General features: G+C 36.9%; 1 protein-coding gene across 1 annotated transcript in view; it reads left to right on the plus strand.

Annotated features, from left to right (window-relative positions):
* SPATA17 (spermatogenesis associated 17) overlaps window positions 1–24,187 on the plus strand; it is a 193,482-nt gene that overhangs the window by 35,000 nt on the left and 134,295 nt on the right. The window contains exons 4-5 of the mRNA XM_060142040.1: window positions 4,628–4,678; window positions 16,021–16,124. Coding sequence (XP_059998023.1) covers window positions 4,628–4,678; window positions 16,021–16,124 — 155 coding nt within the window. The remainder of the gene's footprint in view (window positions 1–4,627; window positions 4,679–16,020; window positions 16,125–24,187) is intronic.

Here is a 24,187-nt window from a genome sequence, read left to right on the forward strand (position 1 = left end):
ACATAATCTACTTTTTCCCCTCAGGATCTGGCTTTTTAAATAAATACCAAAGGCTGGATAACTTAAGACTCTGACTTTTCTAATATAAATTTAAAACTTTGCTAACATATTTTCATTATAATAATATGATTTAGATTTAGTTTACTTGCTTTTAAAGATTACGTTAATAATAACGGTGAAAAATAACGTAATTGGCTTTTAATTTTGTGTGTGTGTAGAAGACGGAAGGTTATTTTAACAATCAGCTGTTGGTAACGACCAGATTGGTATCAGTTGCCAGCGAACAAGGCAAAGCATATGCACAAAATACTCGTGATTATTTGATAATAAATCATTTTAATGATCATACTCAAAATTATGAAATGAGGATGGCACTGATGTGGAAAATAACAAAGGCTGAGGCTCCCCAGATCTGTTATCCATATGTGCCTGGCTTCTAGAGTTTCCAGAGTCATCACTTTAATGCAAATATTTCCTCTGTATTGCCCAGTCTAGCAAATAAAGCCAATTGATCTGGTCAAGTTCATATAGATGTATTACTCAAATTTATTATAAATATGTATTACTTTAAATGTTCTGTTTTTTGAAAATGATTGACCGTTTGAAACTCAGGTTTTCTTGGTTTCCAACCTAAATGCTCAACAATAATGGAAAGATCAGTTAATTTATGATATGTTCATTAGCAAACTATCAATGTAGCCATTGTATATAAACATATGTGAAGAAGGAACTTGAAACTGAGGAGAAGGACATACCTGTACTAGATCTGTCTACTAGGTGGAAAAGCCTTTAATAGAAATTAAGCTATCAGGGATTTAAGGAGGAGAATTTGCAATCTGAGTTTAAGACTTAAGAGGAGAAACTAGTTCACAGGGTCTGGAACATGGCTATGGGAAGTGGATGTCATCGCGACTGGGAAAGGCAGGCAATAGTGAGAGCAGGTAATTGAGTGTGTTGTATATGTGAATTTGGAAAGCCTTAGGATACGGCAGGAGTTGTGGTGAAGAATAAGACCTTTAGCTTGGTGCCAAAACGTTTAGAGCATATTATTGGAGTAGGTCGGGGAGGCGAGGAGGGGAAAGGAGGAGAGTGTACCTGGAGACATGAGGACGGGTGACAACACCAGAAAGAGAGAGAGAGTGATAAATGTGAAAAGCTTGAGAGTAAACAGTGAGGTTTTTTGTCCTTTGGGTTTTTGTCATGGTAGTTGTTGTTGTTTCTAAAGGAGTACTTCCTACTGGTTTGAAATGGTTTGAAAGTATCCACTGGAGCTGAGAGAATGCCAGCAGCTTCTTCCAGTTGCTGGTGCTTAGACTGGGGGAGAAAAGGTGGTTTCTCCTATAAATGTTTGTGAGAACAGCAGGACACAGAGGATTTGGACAGCTAAAAAAGGATGATAAGACGTTTTAGGCAAGGCGAGTAGTAGGAGCACAGACGTGAAGAAGAAAAGATAATAATTTGATCAGATTTAGGTTTAAAGGAGCAACGTGGTGGGAGATGATCGGAGAACAAAATTGGGACCTGGTGCAGTGAGCTTTGAATATCACTTGACCTCTAAGAGAGTGGTTCTAACCTGTCCCCACCCCTGCCCCTGCACTGTAATTCACCTGGTAGAAAAAACGGAAACTCACACACAAGACATGCTCCCATCGATATCACGGTTCAATCCCATTGGATAGCAGCCCTGTCCAAAAAGTCCGCATGGATACTGACAACTGAGAAAATCGATTTTAAAAGGAATACAACTTCCAGAAAAAATTTCAGAAGCCTTCTGAAAATTGAGCTAGGTGACATGACAAGGGCCATATGGCCAACAAGTGGTTTATTTAGTGTTCAAATGCAATTTTCATCCCAGGAATTCTTCCTACTCTATCTGTTCTAAATGCAACATATCAATTCTGTTTATCTTTCTCTCCCTCTTTTCTTTCTCCCCCTCCCTCTCTTTTCCCCTTCCTTCATTTAGTCAACAAATAGTTGGGAAACATCTATAATTGAACATCATGTTTTCATTACATTGAAACTATCATCTTTTATGCTTGATTTTCACCCCAGATCTTTAGTCTTCCTCCTTAAAATAGACTTGGTACCTTAATGATAAAATAGGAAATTAATATATAGTAAGGAAAATTTGGGGATTTTTCTCTGCTGATGAATTACTATCGTCTGTCATTCTTGGATATGTTATCAGTATTTAGTAGCTGTGATATATTTGCTTATCCAACTCCATGGAATGGAAGAAAAAAAGAAAACTTTTAGGACAGAATCCTGGAAAATAATATTAAGAACAAGGGTTTTAGTATGAATTATAATTTAACTACTCATGTAACCAAAAGAACAAATATTAGTATAACAAATAATCATCATTGCTCAGAATAGAAATATAGAGACAGTATTTTACAAAATCTCAAAGTATCTAATGTATCTCATAGATGGCTTATGGAAATGCATGATTCACATTCACAAATTATTTTTTAGTGGTTTTAAAAATTGTGGTAAAATATATATAGCATAAAATTGATCATTTTGACTATTTTTAACTGTACTGTTCAGTGACATTAAGTACATTCACATTGTTATGCAAGTATCACCACTAACAATCTCCAAAACTTTTCCATCATCTTAAAGGGAAACTCTGTACCCACTAAACACTAGCTCCTCCTTTTCCCCCAGGGCCTGGTAACTACTATTCTACTTTTTGTCTCTGTGAATTCGACTAATCCAGGTACCTCATATAAGTGGATCATACAATGTTTTCTCAGATGTTTTTGTGGTACTTTCAGATGTGGGCTATAGAATTGAGAGTCAATGTAACATCTGTCTGTGCTTCACATGAGAATGATAACCTGGAATCAAAGTGCTTTCCCACCTTTTAACTATAAAATTCAAAATTCTTAGGCTCAAACCTATATCTCTTCTTTGTTCAGAATGAAATTTAACCTCTTATACCGTTTGGAATTTTACTTATAGTTAAATCACATACTTTTAGCCGCAAAATGTGTAGCAGTGATAATCCCTTTCCTAATGACCATCAGCTATGTCCCAAGCACCTTAAATACCTGATCTCATTTTATTCTTCACAAGAACTCCATGGAGTATGTGATGTCCCATTTTGTAAGGCTAGAAATCAAGACTGGGAGACTTCAAGTAACTTGTTCAAGCCGCACAGCTGGTAAGAGCAACGTCAGGACCTGAACTCAGGTCTGTGGCTTGAAAGCTCGCTAATGCTCACTGCTGCTGACTGAACAGCAATATGAAAAAAGATAAGAAGCAATATCTTTTTCTGAACCCACCTTTCTCAAATATATAATTTCCAATATGTTTCTTCTGTGTAAAAATATTTAATGGTTATATTTGCCTTGAAGAAATACTCTAAGTAAATATTTTAAGTTGACCTCAAACACCAAGAATTATGCCTTGCTTGCCATAACGAAGAAAGAGAATTTAAAATGAAGTAACATCATTGTGTTCATTTGTAAATAACATATTGCAACCAACTGTTTACTAACTGCTCAGACTGTTGATAACTAATCTAGCCCTGCTGCTCTCCACAGACAATTTGCTGTGGATCAGATCAGGCAATTCAAACAATACTAATTACAGTGAAACCCTTTTATATGAATTCCTGTTTGTTGCAGGGAGGAAGAAAACCCCTATATAAAAGGCTAAGGCACTTATCTCTGATTTTTGCTGAAACATAACACCTATTACCTAAGTTCAAGTTTATATTAGTCTGATGAGTTTTGACTGAATAAAATGGATAAAGGTGTATTTTGTGTGGAAAAAATATGTATTTCAATGTTTATTGTACTGTCATGAATTATGTTAATTGTGTCTTTTTAATTGAAAGAGCAGATGTGGAAGTTTTATTTAAAGCAATATTTTCATTGAAATAAGCCATGTTGCTAAATGATTATTTACTGTCACAGAGATTCGTGCATTAAAAGACAAATGTGTCTGTATTAGAAAGAAACCAAATCTTTAGGAAGTCTTCATTATGTCAGGGGATTTGCTGTAACATGATATCATTGTATTTATGATTTTATGGTGTTAAAATGAATATTAAATGAAACAAAATTCCCAAGGATTACTCAGGAGGCAGCTAAGTACATAACATTTTGTACAGATGGTTGGAAGGCACAATTTTGCTCCATCACTGCATCCATATCCTTGAACGATTTCGACTGAAGACAGCATTCCTTTGAATTTTTCATTAAACCAGACGTCTTGAAATATGAATTCCTTTTATGTTTCTGTGAGTTTTGGCTAAAAGAACCCCAGTGAATAAATCATACAATACTACGTGTCACCAGCACTTGTGAATATTTCTGCTTTGTTATTCTATTCTCAGTAGAGCACCATTGATTATCAAACTCAGCGGAGAGCACTTTATGGTCATATATCTCCATTAGCTCCTAGTTTGACTACCATAGATTTTTCTGGTTAAGCCTGCATTATGTATTAGGAAGCCTATCTCTTCAATACAAAGTTTGATTTCATTTTTCTAAGCATAGAACTCTTATTATGTATTATGTATAAAGATTCTTATCTTTTATATGTAAAAATAGGCTGCACTGTCTTTGTGTAAAACTAAAATATATGCCATCTTTTTTTTTTTCTCGATTCACAGTTAGCATATTACACTATGAAGATGAATCTCTACAATGCAATGGCTGTCAGGGTAAATATTTCTTCACTTGTTAAACAAATGAAAAGTCAATTGTGCCCTGAATTCGCTTTTAATAAAATGAGCAAACCAGTATAATGCAAATTTGATTGATATGCTAATGGTAAAGAGAGAAAAGAGTACATAGTTTAAAAGTTAGTTGTACTAAATAGTTTTGGCAGGGTTAAAAATTAGAGTAAAATGTAAAACATGTAATTATCAATGCTTATGTTTTAGAATGTTAAATATCTCTGAGCCATGACTAGAGAAAGACTGTAAATATTAATGAAGCAATGTATTAGTTTCCATATGTCATATAAAATATTGTGATAAATAGATGAGCATGGTTCTGGAATATAAGATTCCTGCCCAATACAAATCAATTAGAAATTATTCATATGATTTCACAGTAATAAAGTCAGTTTCCAGCTTAGAAGTTTTATTTCTATCATTTCTGTGTTCACTTTTATGTGTTATTTGCCTAATAGGAAGCTGAATTTAGCGATTATGAGGCTTCCTTGGTTTCTGCTGAGATTTGGGGAAGAGCCACGACAAAAGTATAATTTCTTTTGTATCAGACAGTATGATTTTTAGCTTAATTGTGAAGCTATTATAAATGGGGAAATTTCTTAAGTGAATTTCATTAACGTCCTTAAAACCTGTGTTTTAATGTTACCCTATTATATTCTCTCTCATTAATCTATTAATTCTTGCTTCTGCTAATAACGGATTTTATTTTGGGTGAAGAAAGATAGTAAAATACCTTCTGAAAGTCCTGTGTTGAACTAAGGCAAGTTGAATTAACATTATTTTGCTGACTTACACTGCTTTGGGAAGGGACCTTCCTATGCAGATGTGAGTGTGTTGGAGCCCAGCCCAGGGCAGATCTCTAGTATCTGTCCACCTCTCGGTGGTTCTGTAGTGTAAGGGGAAAAAAAAAGAGGAAGAAGTAGATCTTTTTTGCTTCTTTTCCAGAGGCAGATACTCCAGATGCACTGGTCTGTATTTACCTTTCTTAGAAATTCAGTAATATAAGAAAATAATGTGGCTTTCCTCTTTTAATGGGAATGCTTGAGTCTGGGAATTTAGGAGATTCTGATTCTCTGTACAGCTCTGCCAAAGACTTAACCTCTGAGCCTAAAACAGTGTTAGATTTTTTTTCTTTTCTGCATGCCCTTTGTCAGATACATCTGCAAAGTAAAAAACAATAGATGACGCAGGACCTAAAGCAGTTGATGGCAGGAGGCTTAGACGTCCCCATAGATCACCGTAGGTCACCAAGGGAGACAGAGGCACAGGAGTCAGGGTTAGAAAAATGCATTTTCTTGTTTATTATTTAGCCCCCAATTCTGTATTGAATTCTGATCTGGCTTGAATCATTAAGATTCCTTTTACCTTGACTGGGCATATCTAAGAAACTCATATCAAACCAAGCCATTGAGAAGGCAATGTTTTTGACTTATTCTAACATCATACTAAAAGCTACATTTCCTAACGTTACTGAACCAAACTTGGGTCCTCTTGCCCATACACAGTAAAGCCAATCTACTGACACCAGGTTGTGGTGAAGGAAAGTGGAGCATTTATTTCAGGCACCAAGCAAGGGTTTCCGGTAGCTAGTGCTTAAAAGGCCCGAACTCCCTGAAGGCTTTCAGGGAAAGGTTTTTAAAGACAGGGTGAGGGAGGGGCATTGTGGGGTGTGTGATCAGCTAGTAAACATTCTTCCGATTGGTTGGTGGTGAGGTCATCAGGAGTCAACATCATCAACCTTCTGGTTCCAACCGGCCTGGGGTCTCCGTGCTTGTGGGCAACATACAGTTAACTACTTCTGCTTGGTGGTGGTTTCAGTATCTGCAAAACAGCTCAAAGCATACGGCTCAGAATATTATCTATAGTCCTTGAGGAGGAACTAAAGGTCCTTAACTTTGTTTAATGGCTAAACTCTTATTATTTTGTCTTGCTTGACTGTTTTCCTTTCTTTCTGCATTTTCTCATTTCTCTGATTAAATTTACTCTTTGGAACTTGGGGAAGGCCTAGGAGGCTAAAACTTCTCTACAGACAAGAGGCAGATGGAGGTCGCGGGGTGTGGGTCAGTTCTGGGAAGGCCCCATAGGGTCCTGCTCGGTCACACCTAATAGTATTGCCCAGGGTTACCTCATCTTTGCTTAAAATCAACGGACAATGTTGAACTCTCCCTAAGTCCTGTGATCCTAGAAAACAGCAAAGTTTAAACCCCTCCCCCCCCAACTCTTTTGTGTTTTGGAAACCGCTTACTGCAAAGAAACCCACCCTTCCCCATACGACTTAGCTGTGGATGGCCCCTTGTTTACCTATGACAAGGCCAGACACAGTCCCCCAAATTCCCATTTTTCTAACCTCACAAATGATTAGCTGAACTGCTTGTATCCGTTGGTCAACTGGAAAAAACATGTTTATTAACCAAACTGTGCTTAAGCTTCTCTCCTTCCCCTAGGTCCCTGAACTTTAGCCAGCATACGGCATCTCCTTAGTACCTCCTCCTGAGATGGGCTTCAGGGTAAAGCATTCTCAGATCTCCTATATGATTATGCCACCCTTTTATCCCACTTCCCCACATCAGGTTCTTTCCAGCCTTGTTCACACCTTCCTATTAAAAGGAAAACTCCTTTTGCCTAAGTTTCGCCATGTTTGCAAATCTTATGGTCAAAGATTCTCCTTATCGCAATAGTCCACCTCCATCGCTGCAGGAATCACTCACCCCCTCTTTCTTGCAGTAATTCTTTCAAATCAAGTCTCTCCTTACTAGGACCAGATTTGTTTTCTTTCCTTTTTTTTTTTTTTTTTAATAAATTTATTTATTTATTTATGGCTGTATTGGGTCTTTGTTGCTGCGTGTGGGCTTTCTCTAGTTGCGGTGAGCGGAGGCTACTCCTTGTTGAGGTGCGCGGGCTTCTCATTGCAGTGGCTTCTCTTGTAGTGGAGCACGGGCTTCAGTAGCTGTGGCACGCGGGCTCAGTAGTTGTGGCTTGCGGGCTCTAGAGCGCAGGCTCAGTAGTTGTAGCGCATGGGCTTAGTTGCTCCGCGGCATGTGGGATCTTCCTGGACCAGGGCTGGAACCCATGTCCCCTGCATTGGCAGGCAGATTCTTAACCACTGTGCCACCAGGGAAGGCCCATATTTGCTTTTTATTTGACACATTCCAGGAGAGAACAGTAGAGGTGGGAATGCAGTGGTCATTAAAGCAAAGGGAAGTAAGACTTGAGCATTACATAGAGGTTGAAATGATCCACTAAAGACACTCAGGAGTTTTTGTGAGGCTCTGTGGAGATGTAAATACTACTGTGGGAAATTTATAATAGAAACCCTTCTCTACAAAGATGTTCAAAGACTTCCTTCAGAGGTTTGGATGAGTTAATTTGGTAACTTGGTAATGAGGAATTAGCTGGCACAAGAGGCTGATGTGATTACCTAACAAAGATTAATTTTTAGCATTGAGTGATCACATGACTGGAACTGAACTTATTTGTAATGGACTTGGACAAATCTATTTGTAAGTGGATTTTTTGCAAGATGGTGCTCTGAAAATTTGTCTCTGCGGGAATGAGAGGCTGAAGAGACCAGTGTGTGGTCCACATACCTTCATGGCATACACATCTGAAGATTACAACCCTAGCTTGATACCAGCAGCTGAAGTTTTACTTCTACTAGCCACAACTCTGCCTTTTCAGTTTTTAAGCTATGAAGTAACTTTGCTCAAAAGAGCTACCCTTTAAGTGATTAAAATGTGGGTGGCAGTGAGTGTACAGGTGGAAGAATTTCTAGGAGTAACAGATAACTACCAGAAATCTATATGGCCAGTAATATTCAGACAGATATATTTTTATATATGCACCTAAATCATACAGTAGAAAATAAAAGACTTTTGTCTTACTCTGCCTCATATACTGATTCAATTGCAAATTATGTATTTGACTATTGACTACTAGCATGACAAGTTATATTCAATTGTCAAAGAGGCTAGTGGAGCATTTCTGAAAAGAGAAGGAATTTAAAATTTTCATTTGTAGCTAATCCATTCCTAAATAGATGTCACTTTTTTATAATGAAGAATAAATTATATGTATGTGATTATTTAATGTCATAGATATTCACATCTTGATTGCTGCCTTTATTTTTTAAAAGGTCACCTTTTCTCTAAAGATTTTACCATCCCCCTACCCGTGTAGGATTGATCACTCTCCTTTTTTTAATGTCCCTATTTTACCATCAACATACTTCTGTTGTAGAACCTGTAACAATGTATTATCCTGACTAATTTACATGCCTGTGTCCACCCTCCCCCACCAAATACTGTAAGTCTCTTGGGGCCCGGATCCTATCTTCTTAGTCTTTGTATCTACAGTTCCTGGCTTATACTAGGTTGTTAAATAAATGTCCCTGAATAAATCAATGAACGTTGGCTCATGCTTTTTTAAACAAGGAGTAAAAAAGTTGTTTGTTTTAAATATTCTTTGTTTAGGTCCCTCGGCGGCCTTCATGGAAATTATTTAAGCCTTTGCTGATAGATCTTTAAGGCTTTTTTGAGTGCCCGACTAGGCTAGGTGGTGTGGATAAACGGGACATGGGAAGGTAATATTTGGTCAGTGCAGTTCATATGTGAATGGAAGACCTCATGAGCTTTGTGACGTTGCCAAAATGTTGTAACAGGTACAAGCTTGAAGGAGGCTTGCGATGATATCAGCTGCTGTCAGAACCCACAGTGTGCCTGTACAAAACCCCTGCGACTGATTTGCAGCTAGGCCAGTGACAGTCAATTAATACAGCAGTAAATTGCTCAGTAAATTTTTATCTTAGCTCCTGGCGCCCTGCTCCTCCCGTTTCTCCGTGCGACACATTATTGCCTTTTTGGTCTTTAATTTGAATTTACTCCAGGTTAAGGTTCTGCTTTTCCTCCAGCATCTTGGCTGCTGCTCTGTGGATCTCGTTTAAATTTGGCCCCCCAATTTTTTTTTCAGTTCTCACTCTTTGAACAGCTTTTAGTATCTTATACAAATGTCATGAGTTGATTCATCTACTCAACTTCTTTCTCTCCCTGTTCCATCTAGATGTACGATTGTGTATCTTTTTACAGCCTGGTGCAGAACTGACCCTCCATTTCTGATGCTACTGAGCATCTACTTAAGCACTTGGGTGTCACTTCAGACCCTCCAAACACAGGGCTTGGAGAATCAGTTTTCTAATACTATAAAGACGGAAGGCAAAAAATTACTTTATGTGTAGAAAGCCCATTTATAAATATCCACAGGTAGCAAAAACAAGTGCAGCTTAGTGGAATTATTTCATCCATCCTAAGGTCTTTTACTTGTTCCTTTTCTCCAGTACTTGGATTCGTGGTTCTCGACATTTAGGATTTTTTTTTCTTTATGGCTTTTGTTTACTGGCTGACTGCATCCAGGATGAAGCCTATTTTTGGAGTGGCACATGTCTTATATCTAATTCTTCCATTTCTGGGGATACGTCCATTCAGCCTCAACTGTGTCTTTGAGGTCCCCATTTCCCCAATAGAATGGTTCCAGATTCTCATATTTACTACCCAAGCGTGAATGGATATAGCTGGTAGATACCTGAGTATACCTTAGTCAAACCAACCGCCAGTGAGAGCTATATGTCTCTGAGGCATACATGCAAGAACAAGATTGCAATACCACGTAACTCCAAATCTTGGTAAGTCAGGAACATTGGTAAATAATAATGACAACAGTTAGCAATTGCATAGCAGTTACCACTCTCCAGGCACCATTCTAAGTATTTTAAATATTTTAACTATTGTCTGACATGAGCAACTCTCTGAGGTAGGTATCATTATGATTCCAATTTGAAAGATGAGAAAATGGAGTCGCAGAAAGGTATCTTGCCCAAGGTCACATAGCTAGTAAGTGACAGTGTTAGGAATTGAACCCAAGAGGTCTGGTACCCACATTCCTGTTATTTCTGGTCACATATAGACTTGGCTTTACTTCTAGTCTTCTTCTCCTTTCTTCAGAAATCTGGATGAGAGCAACTACATGAACCCTCGACTGAGCTGTTAGGGAAATTTTATTGCTTACACTCTGGTTTTCTTGGTTGCCTGACCCCATGACCCGGGTAATTCATGAGCGTTCTTACTGGTAGTACATTTCACTCAGGGAATTCTAAATTTAGTAATAATTCGTTGAAAACCAAATTGAGACATCCCAATTCAGTGTCATGTGCTTCCCCTTGTAGGCAGAATTGGATGGGGCTTAGGATGAATAAACGTCACCTTATAAATGAATGTTTGAGCTGTGGTCTTCACATATTTCTATTGTTAGCATCCGGATTTGTCATCTATCATAACCTCAGGTAAAACACCATTCTTGCTACAATTTTAAATGGATTTTTGTACAGGATGTAGCAAACGATGAAAGAGAATCTGTCATTTCTTTCCTGTATGGAGTATAAGGTGCAGATCACATAGATTTTTGTGATCCAAAAATTTGAATTTGGTTGTATTTGAACCTCCGCCCTACCTGTTTTGGACCCTGAAAAATTAGTAGAAAGAAAAGAGGACTTTAACTTTGTTAAAAGTTTAGAAGCCCCACCAAATAGTTACTAGGACTGCTGTTTTTCAACTGCGGATCTCTCCCTTTATAAATTAACTCTTAGAATATACTGGTCTTCAATAAAGTTAACCTAATGAGGATATATAATCTGGCACAGACTTTGGAAGTTAACAAAGGTAAACTCTCTAAGCATTACTGATTCCTTGCAATTCCTTTGAAAAGCCTCCTTTGGGTCATCTCACACATCTAGAATCCTCACTGGAACAATGTCATATGAATGCAGATTTCAAGAAGTGCTAACGTGTAGTATCTTGGAGATCTCTCTTGAAAAATATGTTCCAACAGACTTTTTCCTTTCATTTTCAAAGATCTCTGAGGAATGAAAAATGGTAATAATCTAAAACTTAGAGAGTTTTAAAGAACTGCAGATGTAATTAATTGTTTAAGGTAGAATTTCTTTTACCCTGGAAACCTTGTCCATGTTATTGATCAATCACATGTACTTTCTCAATGGTATTCATGGGTGTCTCAACCGATCCTTTATTGTTGCAGTTATTTTAAATGATTTAACTTGAAATTAGTGCCCCAAGACATTTTAGTTCAGATAGAAATCCTCACTTAAAGGAAAAAAAGGACTATAATAACAAGAGGACCACTAGACTAACATATAAACATATATATATATATATATAAAACATATATAACGTATATATAGGTATGTTTTTGACATGATAATGTAGTGGCATTGAGAATGAAAACTTTGATATTACTAGATTTAAACACCCTATCTTTGAAAATTTAGTAAACCCACTTTTCTGTGCTCACTGCATAGTCTTCTAGAATGTTGAACATTCTAATAAGTAAAAGTATAATTATGATGTGTCCTATTTATATGCTCTCATATACATTTAGAGCATTAGTCCTGGGAAGGGTATCATCAGTGAATTAGTCTTTCATGTTTTAATTTTAATTTTAGGTGCCAAAACATTTTTTCTCTCTTTTGATAACATTAAGATCACTATGAATTTTGAGGAATAATAATAAACCCAATGGAGAGAAAATCTTTCCTATGAACAGATGGCTTTTGATATATCAAGGTTTTGCCATTTATTTTAGTGCTTAAAATAAACATTATTTATAAGACCACTTACATTTTGATGTTACTTAATGAGGAATATGCATCATTGATTTGACTAGCTTAAGAGGTCATTTAGAACTTGCCCGTTAACAAGCTGTAATCTGCTGAGCACACAATGACTTTGTTTAAAATTATCTATTCAGAGCTGATCAATGACAATAATTGTTTTATACCAATCACTTCTGAAAGTTGCTAATTGCTTTGAAGGACATGAATACTAGCCCGTTTTTGGAAGTTGTAACCCACTCACCTTGAAGTTATCAAAAAGTCATTTTGTTATCAAAAGTCATTTTGCCTCTTGAAAGTACTTTGTTTTAAAAAAAATTAAGTTTATTCACTAGTACTGGGATATCAGCAGGAAACATAGGCAAAATTTAAGATGTCGTTTGTTCCTATAACAGGAAGTATGGTAGAATCTCAGCTATTTGTATCTTATATCAATTAGATACTGGTTAAACTGGGCTCCCTATAATGTAAGAAAATGGTGTCTTTTATATTAAAGAGCATTGCACACACTCTTTCTCTTTATACAGTACATCCCTCAGATGTTTTAGTGGGAAAAGCCTGGGCTTTGGAATAAGACAGAGCTGGGTTTGTGTCCTGGCTCTGTCATTTACTCTTTTACTGGTATTGCTGTGACCTTAATCAAGTTATTAACCTCAGTTTCTTCATTGTTAACATGGAGATCATGCCCTCTTCACAAGGTTACCATGAGGATTAAAGCAGTTAGCCTAATACCCGGCACATTCATGGAGTTCAGTAAATTTTAGATTCTTTGCTTCACTGGATGGCGGCATCTTCACCCACTCACACGCCCAGCCTCTTCCAGCTGTTTTCACTCACTCCCCTCTAACAAAGGCATTGAAACGTTGATTATTATACTTCAGTGTGGATGAGTTTTAATTTATCTTAACCATCCCTTAACCTGTTATGAGCTTTAATACCCAGTTGTGAATAACAGGATTTGTCTTGGGAAGGAATCGTAGCATGCTTTGGGGTAGATGTTTAAGGAGTTGGTGCATTAGAAGACTGTCTGAGAGCTTAATGGTGGACTCTGAGGGTGTGGTTAGTGCTGTTTCTTTAGTTGCTCAGTGTGGAGTGGGAAGGAGCCCATGCCATTGGCCTCTGTTAGTTCCCTTCCTACTGGCACAGATTTTTCAGCCAGTTTCAGAGTTTACCCTTGCAACTTCTTTTCTCCAAGTGGGCATCTCCACTACTCTGCCATGACCTAATCATAAACCACCATCCTCCATCTTTCCTTCTCAGTACTTCAGCATGCATGTTTTACGTTTTCTGGCGCATTTAATCTTATTTTATTTAAAATTCAGTGGTGTTTTCATGTAATAGGTAGTCCATCCCTTAACAGTATTTGATATCCTAATATTTTCCCATGCTTCCTGAGTCACTTCTATTGCTGATGATGGATTTTCTATCAGTAGTTTTGTTTACAACTGTTCCTGTCTTTAATACAATTAATACTATATATGCAATAAAAGTAAGCTGAAATTCATGTGAAGCCATCCAACCAGCTGTATGACCCAAGGCATTTATTTAAGCTCTCTAAGTGTCAATTTCCTCTTTTATCAAAGAAGGCTAATAATCTCTACTTCAGAATGATACTGTAATGATTAAATTAAATAAGCCAGGAAAATAGTCATTATTCACATGTATAATTTATATATATATATATATATATATACATATTACAATTGGTTATTCTTTTTCATTAGGAAAATGGTTTTTGTATCAATTCCTCCTGTCTCTTTGCCAGCCATAATACAGTTTTGGTCAAATTAGAGGGAGGTAGTTTCTAAACTGAGTATAGAACTTTAGAAAAATTAATTTTTCTTTATTTAAATAATTAAGCTCTAAATTAAGATCATTTGAAAAATATTTAGAAAGACACATTCTATAACATCGTTACACTAGCTTGTTATTCTACTTAGTTTTACTTTGCAGAATTAATTTCTCTGATTTAATTTTTCTTATAATAAGAACAGTAAGATAAGTGGTTTTGCATAACTTCAGTTATTTTAGTCATTCTCATACTGGGAGGTTGACTGAAACATTTCTTCAAAGTCTTCACATTTAATATTTCAGATTGTAAAATACCTTTTAAATGGCCATATTTTACAACAGAGAAAAATAAGGGCTCATAATTCAAGTAAAATATTTTTCCTGTTTATTCATATAGATCCAGCATTCAAGGTTATAAAAATTTCAAACTCAGCATATTTAGTAAAAAAATCATAGGCTTTTGGGATAAAACCCAACGGACTGAGGCTCATTCTCTTATTAATTACTTTTTCCTATGAAAAAATAAATTTTAAAGATGTGTGTTCCTAGCCTAGCTAACTTTGCAAAACATTGGAAGGACTTCGTATCCAGAAAAAGAATTGTTCATAGTATGTGAATAATTCATAAATATATGGAAACTGCTGGAAAATTTTAGAGAATGAAGTTAAGTCTTTATACAAGGCTAAGTTAACATTTTTTTCAATTTTTTTCTATTTCTTCTTCTTCTACTCCTTTAAAGAAGTTGAGTTTTTTTTGGTTTTCCACAAAATTAGGATCTATACATTATAATTTTTGTTTTGAGTTTTTCTAATAGAGGTTGTATTAGCAAAAATAGAGCTTAAAGAGATTGATTCTTCTTATGATTACTGGGGCTTTTAAGGCATCTAGTAGCCCACTTAAGTATGTTTTCTTAGACACCAACACTCCTCTCATCTCAAAAAAGAAAAAAAGATACTTTCAACAGAAATATTTGTTCATTGAAAATTGCAGTTCACTTTGTTCACAGTTCTATATTGCAATGGTTTAGAGAATGGGCCCCCTGAGTCCTAATTTGACTCCTGAATCCATCACTAATAGCTGAGTAATTACGGGAAAATTGAATAACTTCTCTTTTCAGCAGTTTTCTCATCTGTAAATATCTCATAGAAATGTTCTAATGATTAAATGCGTACATACAAACAAAACCCTTAGAATAGTGCCTCACACATAATAAGAGCTCAATAAATGTTACCTACTGTTATTATTAAAGAAGTATTAAAATGTCATGATGAAGGTACAAGACAACATTTTGTTTAAAGATTTTGATAGCACTGAATTTAAAAAGCCCATTAAAGGGAGTTCCTTAGCAGTCCAATGGTTAGGACTCGGTGGTTTCTCTGCCATGGCCCCGGGGTTCAATCCCTGGTCAGGGAACTAAGATCCTGTAAGCCGCATGGTGTGGCCAAAAAAAAAAGTCCATTAAAAACATTGATTTCAATGAGATGAAATACAATCTTCAAGCCCGTTGGTTATGAAAAACAAAAAATTTGTTTGGTCAGGAAGCAGAAGAGTTAGGAATTGGTAAAGCAAATTTTTGATCTTTCAATAGTTAATTTCACATTTAGTATTTGTAAAACAATGATAAATATTATAAAAAATTATAGAGTACCTAGAGTATGTTTTTGTCTTTATAATATTTTATTTTATAATATTTTATAATAAATCTATGAGTACAACCTATATTTGCAACTGTTATATTAATGGAAAAGTCTAAGACTTTATTTGATAGGAGTCATCATCATTACCTTGATTTTGAAGAATTATTAATGTTTTCACTAAAAATGTTCACTGGCATATTTCATCTTTTTATTTAATTCAATAGATTCAGAGGCGATGGCGAGGCTATAAGATTCGGAAATACTGCTTTAATTATTTTTACTTGAAGGAGTACCTGAAAGCTGTTTCAGAGACCAATGATGCAGTTAGGTGAGTAGTATAACCACTAGCCTACTCGTCACAATTTTAGAAAGGTTACTCCATAGATGTTGATCATTATCAGACTTAGGAATACTTTCTAAAACTAAGTGATATTTTAGGCAGAAGTTTATTGATAAGATAGAGATATCTGATTCTCTTTAACAATTTGAGGCTGTTGTATTTTTAAATATCTTATACTCTTGACTGTAAATTAGATTATTCATGTGTGTCGTAGGCCTACCTTGACACTATGCAAATAGCTTAGTTTCAGTAAAATTGCCTCATTTTGAGATGGATTTATCTGTAAAAGGATTACATAGATGAAGGCTTAAGTATGACAATCCTCAGAACATGTTCATCGGCAAGAACTTGCCTCTCAAAGAAGAAAACATTATGGAACACATTAAAATGGACTGTTTTACTGTCGGTTTTTATTTCTGTAAACACATAGAAAGATAACACCTGGATTTAGGCCTTAGGGCGATGTCTTCTGTAGATTTAAAGTTATTGCAGCACTATTCATTCAGCTTTACCAAAGCTCTATGTACTAAGTTTTCATATTACTTCAAAAATCGCTAGTCTTGGGCTTCCCTGGTGGCACAGTGGTTGAGAGTCCGCCTGCCAATGCAGGGGGCACGGGTTCGTTCCCCGGTCCGGGAAGGTCCCACATGCCGCGGAGCAGCTGGGCCCGTGAGCCATGGCCGCTGAGCCTGCGCGTCCGGAGCCTGTGCTCCACAACGGGAGAGGCCGCAACAGTGAGAGGCCCGCGTATGGCAAAAAAAAAAAAAAAAAAAAAGCTAGTCTTCTCCTCTTGTAATATTGCCCCATTCCAATAACATATAAGCGACTATAAGCGACGTATGCTTATAATAGATTTCAATAAAAAGGAAATAGTGACGAATCATAGCTGACATTTACATAATAGTTTTACTTTCAGTTTTCACATACATTATCTCATTTTACTCTTAACGTTTTTTGAACTAGAGAGAACAATCGACATTGTTAGGACAAAGGTATTCTCTGAGACCCTAAAATTATATATATATATCATAAGAAATGTCTAAAAACTGACTTCCCCACTTTTAACTTTCTCGCATATGTTGTTTGTATAAAAGAGTCTGGTCTTTGGAGATTGAGTATGGGGAATTTGTAAAGTTGATTTCCTTGGAAATAGCAATGAAGATTTGGGGAAGCTGGAATAGGATTTAGTTAATGAGAAAAGTTGGAACACTCAGAAACATGTGGGCCACAGGGGCTGCTATTTACTTTCTTCCTAAGAAATCCGAAGTTCTCTTGATGGGCTGGCTGGCTGTAAATGGCAGGCTTGAGCTTGTCAGGAGGAAAGAGCTAGTGGAAGATGCAAGAGGGAGAATTTGAGCAGGACTGGGCCTAGTGTGAGGCAAGGGAGACTCTTAAGGCACAGAAGTTAAGGAGGCGCTCACTGCCAGGGTCATGCAGCTGCCGACCCTGCACTTTCCCAGCCTTGCGAGTGTATCCTTAAATTTTACATTTTAGAGGCCTCACTTGCTTCATCCAAGTCCTGTGCCTGAATAGGAGAAGGTTCTCAAAGAGACAAACACGTGGAAGGTGGTTTTAGAAAGACCTGTTTCTTCTGTTCAACAGATATTTCCATTTATCCTTGTTTTGTTCCTGATTTTACTGGGAATATGTCTAGCCACTAGAGAGTCTGGTGTATCTGTGCTGACAATTTGGTTTAGCCTGGTATTCTTTATCATATTACGGACTTATTCTTTTTACTTCTACCTCTCTTAGAGGTCATATATTTTTCAGGTGTATATTCTCCATCAGTGATTAATTTCCTAATTGTTTACCCCCTCTTTGTTCTTGTATTTATTCCTAGACTGTTTGTAGTTCCTTTGCTATTATTGTCATTGTTGTTATTTTTATCTTGGAATGGGGTATTGTAAAAAGACAGTGTTGGGGAAGGGCTAGGGCTGTGCTCTGGGGGTGGTAGGGACATGGTGCATGGAACATGATGGAAGGATTGGCTAGGGATAAATCCAGCAGGGACCATAACATACCAGGGCATTTTAGGCCATATTAAAGCTTGGAGTGGACTTCCTTTTTAAGGAGAGCAGCAACATGATTACACCTATGTTTTGGCATGCATGTTCAATTGCATTTTTCATAATAGTTATATTTAAATAGTCTGGTACATTTAAAAAATATCTATTAGGGTATTAATTTTACGGAAATAAAGTGTTTTCTTCTTTCTCATGGAAGAATATGCAACAGATTTGTTTGGATTGTTTCTTCATGTTTCTTTATCCTATTTTCCATTGAAAACCATTGGAATCCAGACTCTAGTTTCCTTTTCCTTCATAACAAATTCCACCCAAAGCAGCTCAAAACAATACACACTTATTATCTCATCATTTTATCTATCAGGAATCTGGGAGGGCTTTGCTCTGTGCCTGGGCCAAGGTCTCTCATGAGGTTGCCATCTGGCTCTCGGCCAGAGCTGCCGTCTCATATGGAGGCTCGACTGGGGGAAGATCCACTTCTAAGCTCACTCACATCGGCCTCAATTCCTCCGGCCATTGGCCACTGGCATACCTCAGTTTCTTGCCACGTGGACCTCTCCATAGGACAGCTTATAACATGGAACTTGGCTTCCTTCAGAGCAACTGAACCAGAGAACAGGAGAAAACATCCAAGATGGAAGCCGTATCCTTTTGGTAACCTAATATCAGAAGTGACATCTTATCACTTTTGCTGTATCCTATTCATTTAAAGTAAGAGACTAGGTTCATCCCACACTCAAAGGGGAGGATCACACAAGGGGATGACTTCTGGAGTGGGGATCGTTGGAGGCCACCTTAGAGGATACTTTCCATGTACAGTGACTTGCATATAATATTTGTTCAATAAGCACGTTGATTTTCAGCATTTGCCTAGGACAAAAGTTACTTTACATTAACTTAAGGCAATTTTTTTAACATCTTTATTAGAGTATGATTGCTTTACAATGGTGTGTTAGTTTCTGCTGTATAACAAAGTGAATCAGCTATACGTATACTTATATCCCCATATCTCCTCCCTCTTGCGTCTCCCTCCCACCCTCCGTATCCCACCCCTCTAGGTGGTCACCGAGCTGATCTCCCTGTGCTATGCGGCTGCTTCCCACTAGCTATCTGTTTTACATTTGGTAGTATTTATAAGCCCATGCCACTCTGTCACTTCATCTCAGCTTACCCTTCCCCCTCCCCACGTCCTCAAAAAAAAAATGGTTCTGAAGAACCTAGGGGCAGGACAGGCATAAAGACGCAGATGTAGAGAAAGGCAATATTTTTATGTGATATCTTTTCAAGATTATGTTTCAAACTTTAATATTGTATCAAAGCAATTATGATGTATCCTAATTACTTCTACCAACAAGCATTAAAATGTATAGTTTCTGGATTTCAAAGAACATATGAAAGATCTAGTGCATTCCTCTGTCTTTGGACAGGATAAAATCATTTACAGAAAATAAATTAGTAAAATATATTTTATATCAGAATACGTTTTGCACTAAAATTGTTTTGCACAATTCAAGGCCAGACAACACTGGGCTTATAACTTTAGCTTATCTGCTCTTTCATTAATAGAAATAGTTTATCTATTCTATAGTTAATAGTAAAAAAACTATATATACACACACACAAGGATATATTCTTTAACCAAGAGTGGACTTATCACAAAGCTAAATGGAATTGATTAATTTAAGGCTGAGTCTGCATTTGGTAGACAAGTTTCTTTGTAATATCTAGCTTGATATGCAAAAATTGCCCCAGGTTATGAATGAGAAAATTATATAATGAAATTAAAAATTAGCTACAGAGTTACAGATTAGTAGCTTTAATAAAACATTATTAGCTTGAAGTGCAGAAAAATGACTTTTTTTTTGGACAGAAATTCAAGCTAAAAGTAATATATTCCCCCAAGTTTAATGCTTCAGTGTAGTTGTTGGTTGTGTGTAGGTCTGTTTTGAGTGTAAATTTGTCATTCATCAAAGCAAATTAGTTTTTCAGCATGTTGATTTTGTGTAGCCCTGGTTTGGCTAGAAAGATTTTTATGGGTATAATTCTTTACCTATCTTTGCATACATCAGCAGAGGCTTTTTTAAAGGATATATTTGTTTATTTGTTTTTTCTGTAACAGCTTTATTGAGATGTAATTCACATACCATACAGTTTATCCATTTAAAATGTACAGTTCTGTGGAGGTTAGCATTGATATATTCACAAAGTTGTACAACCATCGCCACAATCAATTTAAAACATTTTCATCATCATAAAAAGAAATCCTATACCCTTTCCAGTCACTCCCCCACCCCTACCATTCTTCCCATTCCTGCCCAGTCCTAGGCAACCCCTAATCTACTTTCTGTCTCTGTAGATTTGCCTATTCTGGACGTTGCAAATAAATTGAATCTTATAATATGTGGTCTTTTGTGACTGATTTCTTTCCCCTAGCCCGATGTTTTCAAGGTTTATCCATTTTGTAGCATATATTAGTACTATATTCCTTTTTCCTACCAATTAATATTCCATTTTATGGATAAGCCACATGTTATTTATCCATTTACCAGTTGATGAACATTTGAGTTGTTTCTGCTTTTTGACTATTATGAATGATGGTGCTATGAACACTCATGGACAAGTTTTTGTGTGGCCGTATGTTTTTATTTCTCTTGGTTACGTCATGAAAGCTTTAAGCTAACAAATTCAAGAATGAGTGGTCAAGAACACTAACTTTGGACTCAGATCAACGGGGATTAAAATCATGGTTCTGCCACTCTCTAGTTTTGTAACCTTGAAATAGTTACTTAATCTTTCAGAAATTAGGGCTCTTCATCTGTACACTTTGGAGCAGCAGTATTTACTTTGCAGAATTTTTGTGAGGCATGCAGTATAGGAATCATTGAGCATATAATTGACATTCTTCAAATAGCAGCTATTATTATCAAGGACAAGATAGAGAAAAACGGAGCCAATATTTGTAAATATATACCTCCCTATGATATTACAGAATTAACATTCAGTTTTATATGAGGCTATTTTTAATTCAAAGTAAGCAAACAGATATAAAATTTCATGAATTAGGTTGTATATATATATATGTTTTTAGTTTATAGAAACATTAATCGCCAAGTACAATATAAGTCGTCAGTATTTTGTGACATTAAACCATGTCTAAAAACTGTCTTTCAGAGAGCTCGAAGGAAAAGCAAAGAATAGAACATAGTACAAAAGTTGGGAAAGAGACAATCAATGAAAACTTAGTTTTCTTTTTTAATTTAGAATTCTTCTACCATTTTATGGTAAAGAAGAATATATATCAACATAACACATGCATATTGTTAAATATATTACCTATTAACAATGTTTTATATTAGATAAAAGAATCGCCTTACCACATTATTTTACCCGGTCCCTAATGGTTATCACTTTCTTCTCTTAGCTATTTCTTCTTCTTCTTTTATTTTTTTATAAATTTATTTATTTTTGGCTGCATTGGGCCTTCATTGCTGCGTGTGGGCTTTCTCTAGTTGTGGCGAGCGGGGGCTACTCTTTGTTGCGGTGCGCAGGCTTCTCGTTGCGGTGACTTATTCTCTTGTTGCAGACCATGGGCTCTAGGCTCATGGGCTTCAGTAGTTGAGGCACGTGAGCTCAGTAGTTGTGGCTCACGGGCTGTAGAGTGCAGGCTCAGTAGTTGTGATGCACAGGCTTAGTTGCTTTGCAGCATGTGGGATTTTCCCGGACCAGGGCTCGAACCCGTGTCCTCTGCATTGGCAGGCAGATTCTTTACCACTGCACCACCAGGGAAGTCCTGCTATTTCTTCTTGTACTCACTGAATGTTTCTAAACTATATGCTGATCTGATATTGCCTGATTTTACACCTCAGATCTTTTAAATTAGTTGTATGTAATATGGTAGAGGAGGATTTAACTCTCTTATACTTCTCACCTCCACTTGTATCTCTTTTTAGATGAATCTATATCAGTATTTACATTTTTGTGATTATGGAAGTAGGGTTCTTTACAAAAGCAATTAATGTAGGATGAGTATATTTACTTTATTCCTTTTTTGGTTAATTTCTATCTTCCTTATTTTTTCCTCTTATATGCAAATTATATGTGCCATTCATTATTTTCCAGTTATTCTATCTTAGTAGGAAATCCAATTAAGTCCCCCTTTCCTCTGGAGCATGCCCTGTTTGGCCTCCCCTTCGTCCTGCTCCAAACAAACTGAATTTTCTCTAGACACAATAAAGATGTCTTCTTGAGAAGACATTTCTTAACTTCCTTTCTCCTGGGCTGGACTCACTATTCTGTGGATCTGTGTTACCTTTTCACGATTTATTTCCTTGTTTTTCCTGGAGCAACTGCTATAATAATGATCATGGAAGGCAATTTTTGGAGTCTTTGCTTATTTTAAATGTCTTATTCTATCCTGAAATTTGATTAGTAGCTTGGCTGCATATAACATTCTAGGTTGCAAATTATTTTTCCTTAGAATTTTGAAGGAGTTGCTCCCTTATTTTTAACATTCAAAATTGCTAAATACTCACTATTCTGTTTCTCCTCTCTTTGAAAGTGATCTATTTTTTTCCCTTTTTCAATGTGTGTTAATTCAAGTTCACCAAGAAACAGATGCTAAGATGGAATTAGATGTGCAAGAAGTTTATTGGGGGGAAGAAGCAGGACGAAGTGGGGAAAACCTTCAGTCTGTAGCACAAGTCTGGCACCTATGAAGAGAGAGAAGGAAGAAAAATTGGGGAAAGACTGGGATTGCAGCACGTTTTCAAGAAAGGCTGATGGCTCGTCCTCAAGCCAAAGTTACCCTTTGGAGGAGTCTGCTGTCTTGCCAGAATGATCCTGCCTTAGTACCCCATCATTCTCAGTCATTGGCTGGAAGTGACCTGGAGAAGGTGTGACCTTGGTATGAACATGTTGGAGGATCCAGTGGTACATTTGTAGGTCATTAAAGGATGTTTTGAATTTTTTTCCTGACGTTTTTGAAATTTCTCAATTTTATGACTTCTATGACTTTTATTTGCTTCCATTGTTCTGAGCATCAGTGGATACTTTAGTTCTCCAGTATTTTCTTATATTATTTCTGTGATAATTTCCTTGTTTCTATTTTTCTTTATTCTTTTTTTTTTTTTTTTGCTGTATGCGGGCCTCTCTCTGTTGTGGCCTCTCCCGTTGTGGAGCACAGGCTCTGGACACGCAGGCTCAGCGGCCATGGCTCACGGGCCCAGCCGCTCTGTGGCATGTGGGATCCTCCTGGACCAGGGCATGAACCCATGTCCCGTGCATCAGCAGGCGGACTCTTAACCACTGCGCCACCAGGGAAGCCCTTTTCTTTGTTCTTTTATTGGCTGGATGATGGACCTCCAGAAGTTACGTGGGGAGTCTCTTATACTTTTCTGCCCCTTTCCTTATCCTGGGCCTTTATCCTCCCATTCTACTTTTGTGAGAGACTTCCTTCCTACCCTTCTACTGAAATTTTTATTTTAGCAATAATTTTTAACTTTCATGAAATATTTCTACTCTTTTGATCATTTCTTTTTTGTATCCTTCTGTTCTATTAATAAAATATCTCATATTTCTCTAAAATACTGGAGCAGAAAGGGTCTTGGCAGGAAGCAGAATCCACCTCAGGATTTATTCCACAAATAAAGAGAGTTAAATGAAAGGGTAATTGCAGAGATGTGCACAGGGTTAAGGGCTCAGCAAGAGAGGTTTTGGCATCCAGAGACCAGCAACAGTGCGATGTTGCTATTTCTAGGGTAGAAGAGTTAAGGGGAAGGAATAACATTAATGGCTATAGTGAGAACCAAGGAGAAGTGAGAGCCCCCGACCCCTGGCCGTGACCTACACTTGTAGAGGCATTCAGTTATTGCCAGAGGTGTGTGGCATCAAAGAAGAGAGAGGAATGAGGAGGAAATACCCCCAACTTCTTCCTCCTGAATACTAGTGTTCTGTTAGACTAAACCCATCTGTAAAACAATTTGTAGGGCTTGATCCCAGTGCAAGTGTGTAGAATGGATTGGAGGTGTG

The sequence above is a fragment of the Lagenorhynchus albirostris genome, chromosome 2, assembly GCF_949774975.1.
Source record: "Lagenorhynchus albirostris chromosome 2, mLagAlb1.1, whole genome shotgun sequence".
In the NCBI taxonomy this organism is placed as follows: domain Eukaryota; kingdom Metazoa; phylum Chordata; class Mammalia; order Artiodactyla; family Delphinidae; genus Lagenorhynchus; species Lagenorhynchus albirostris.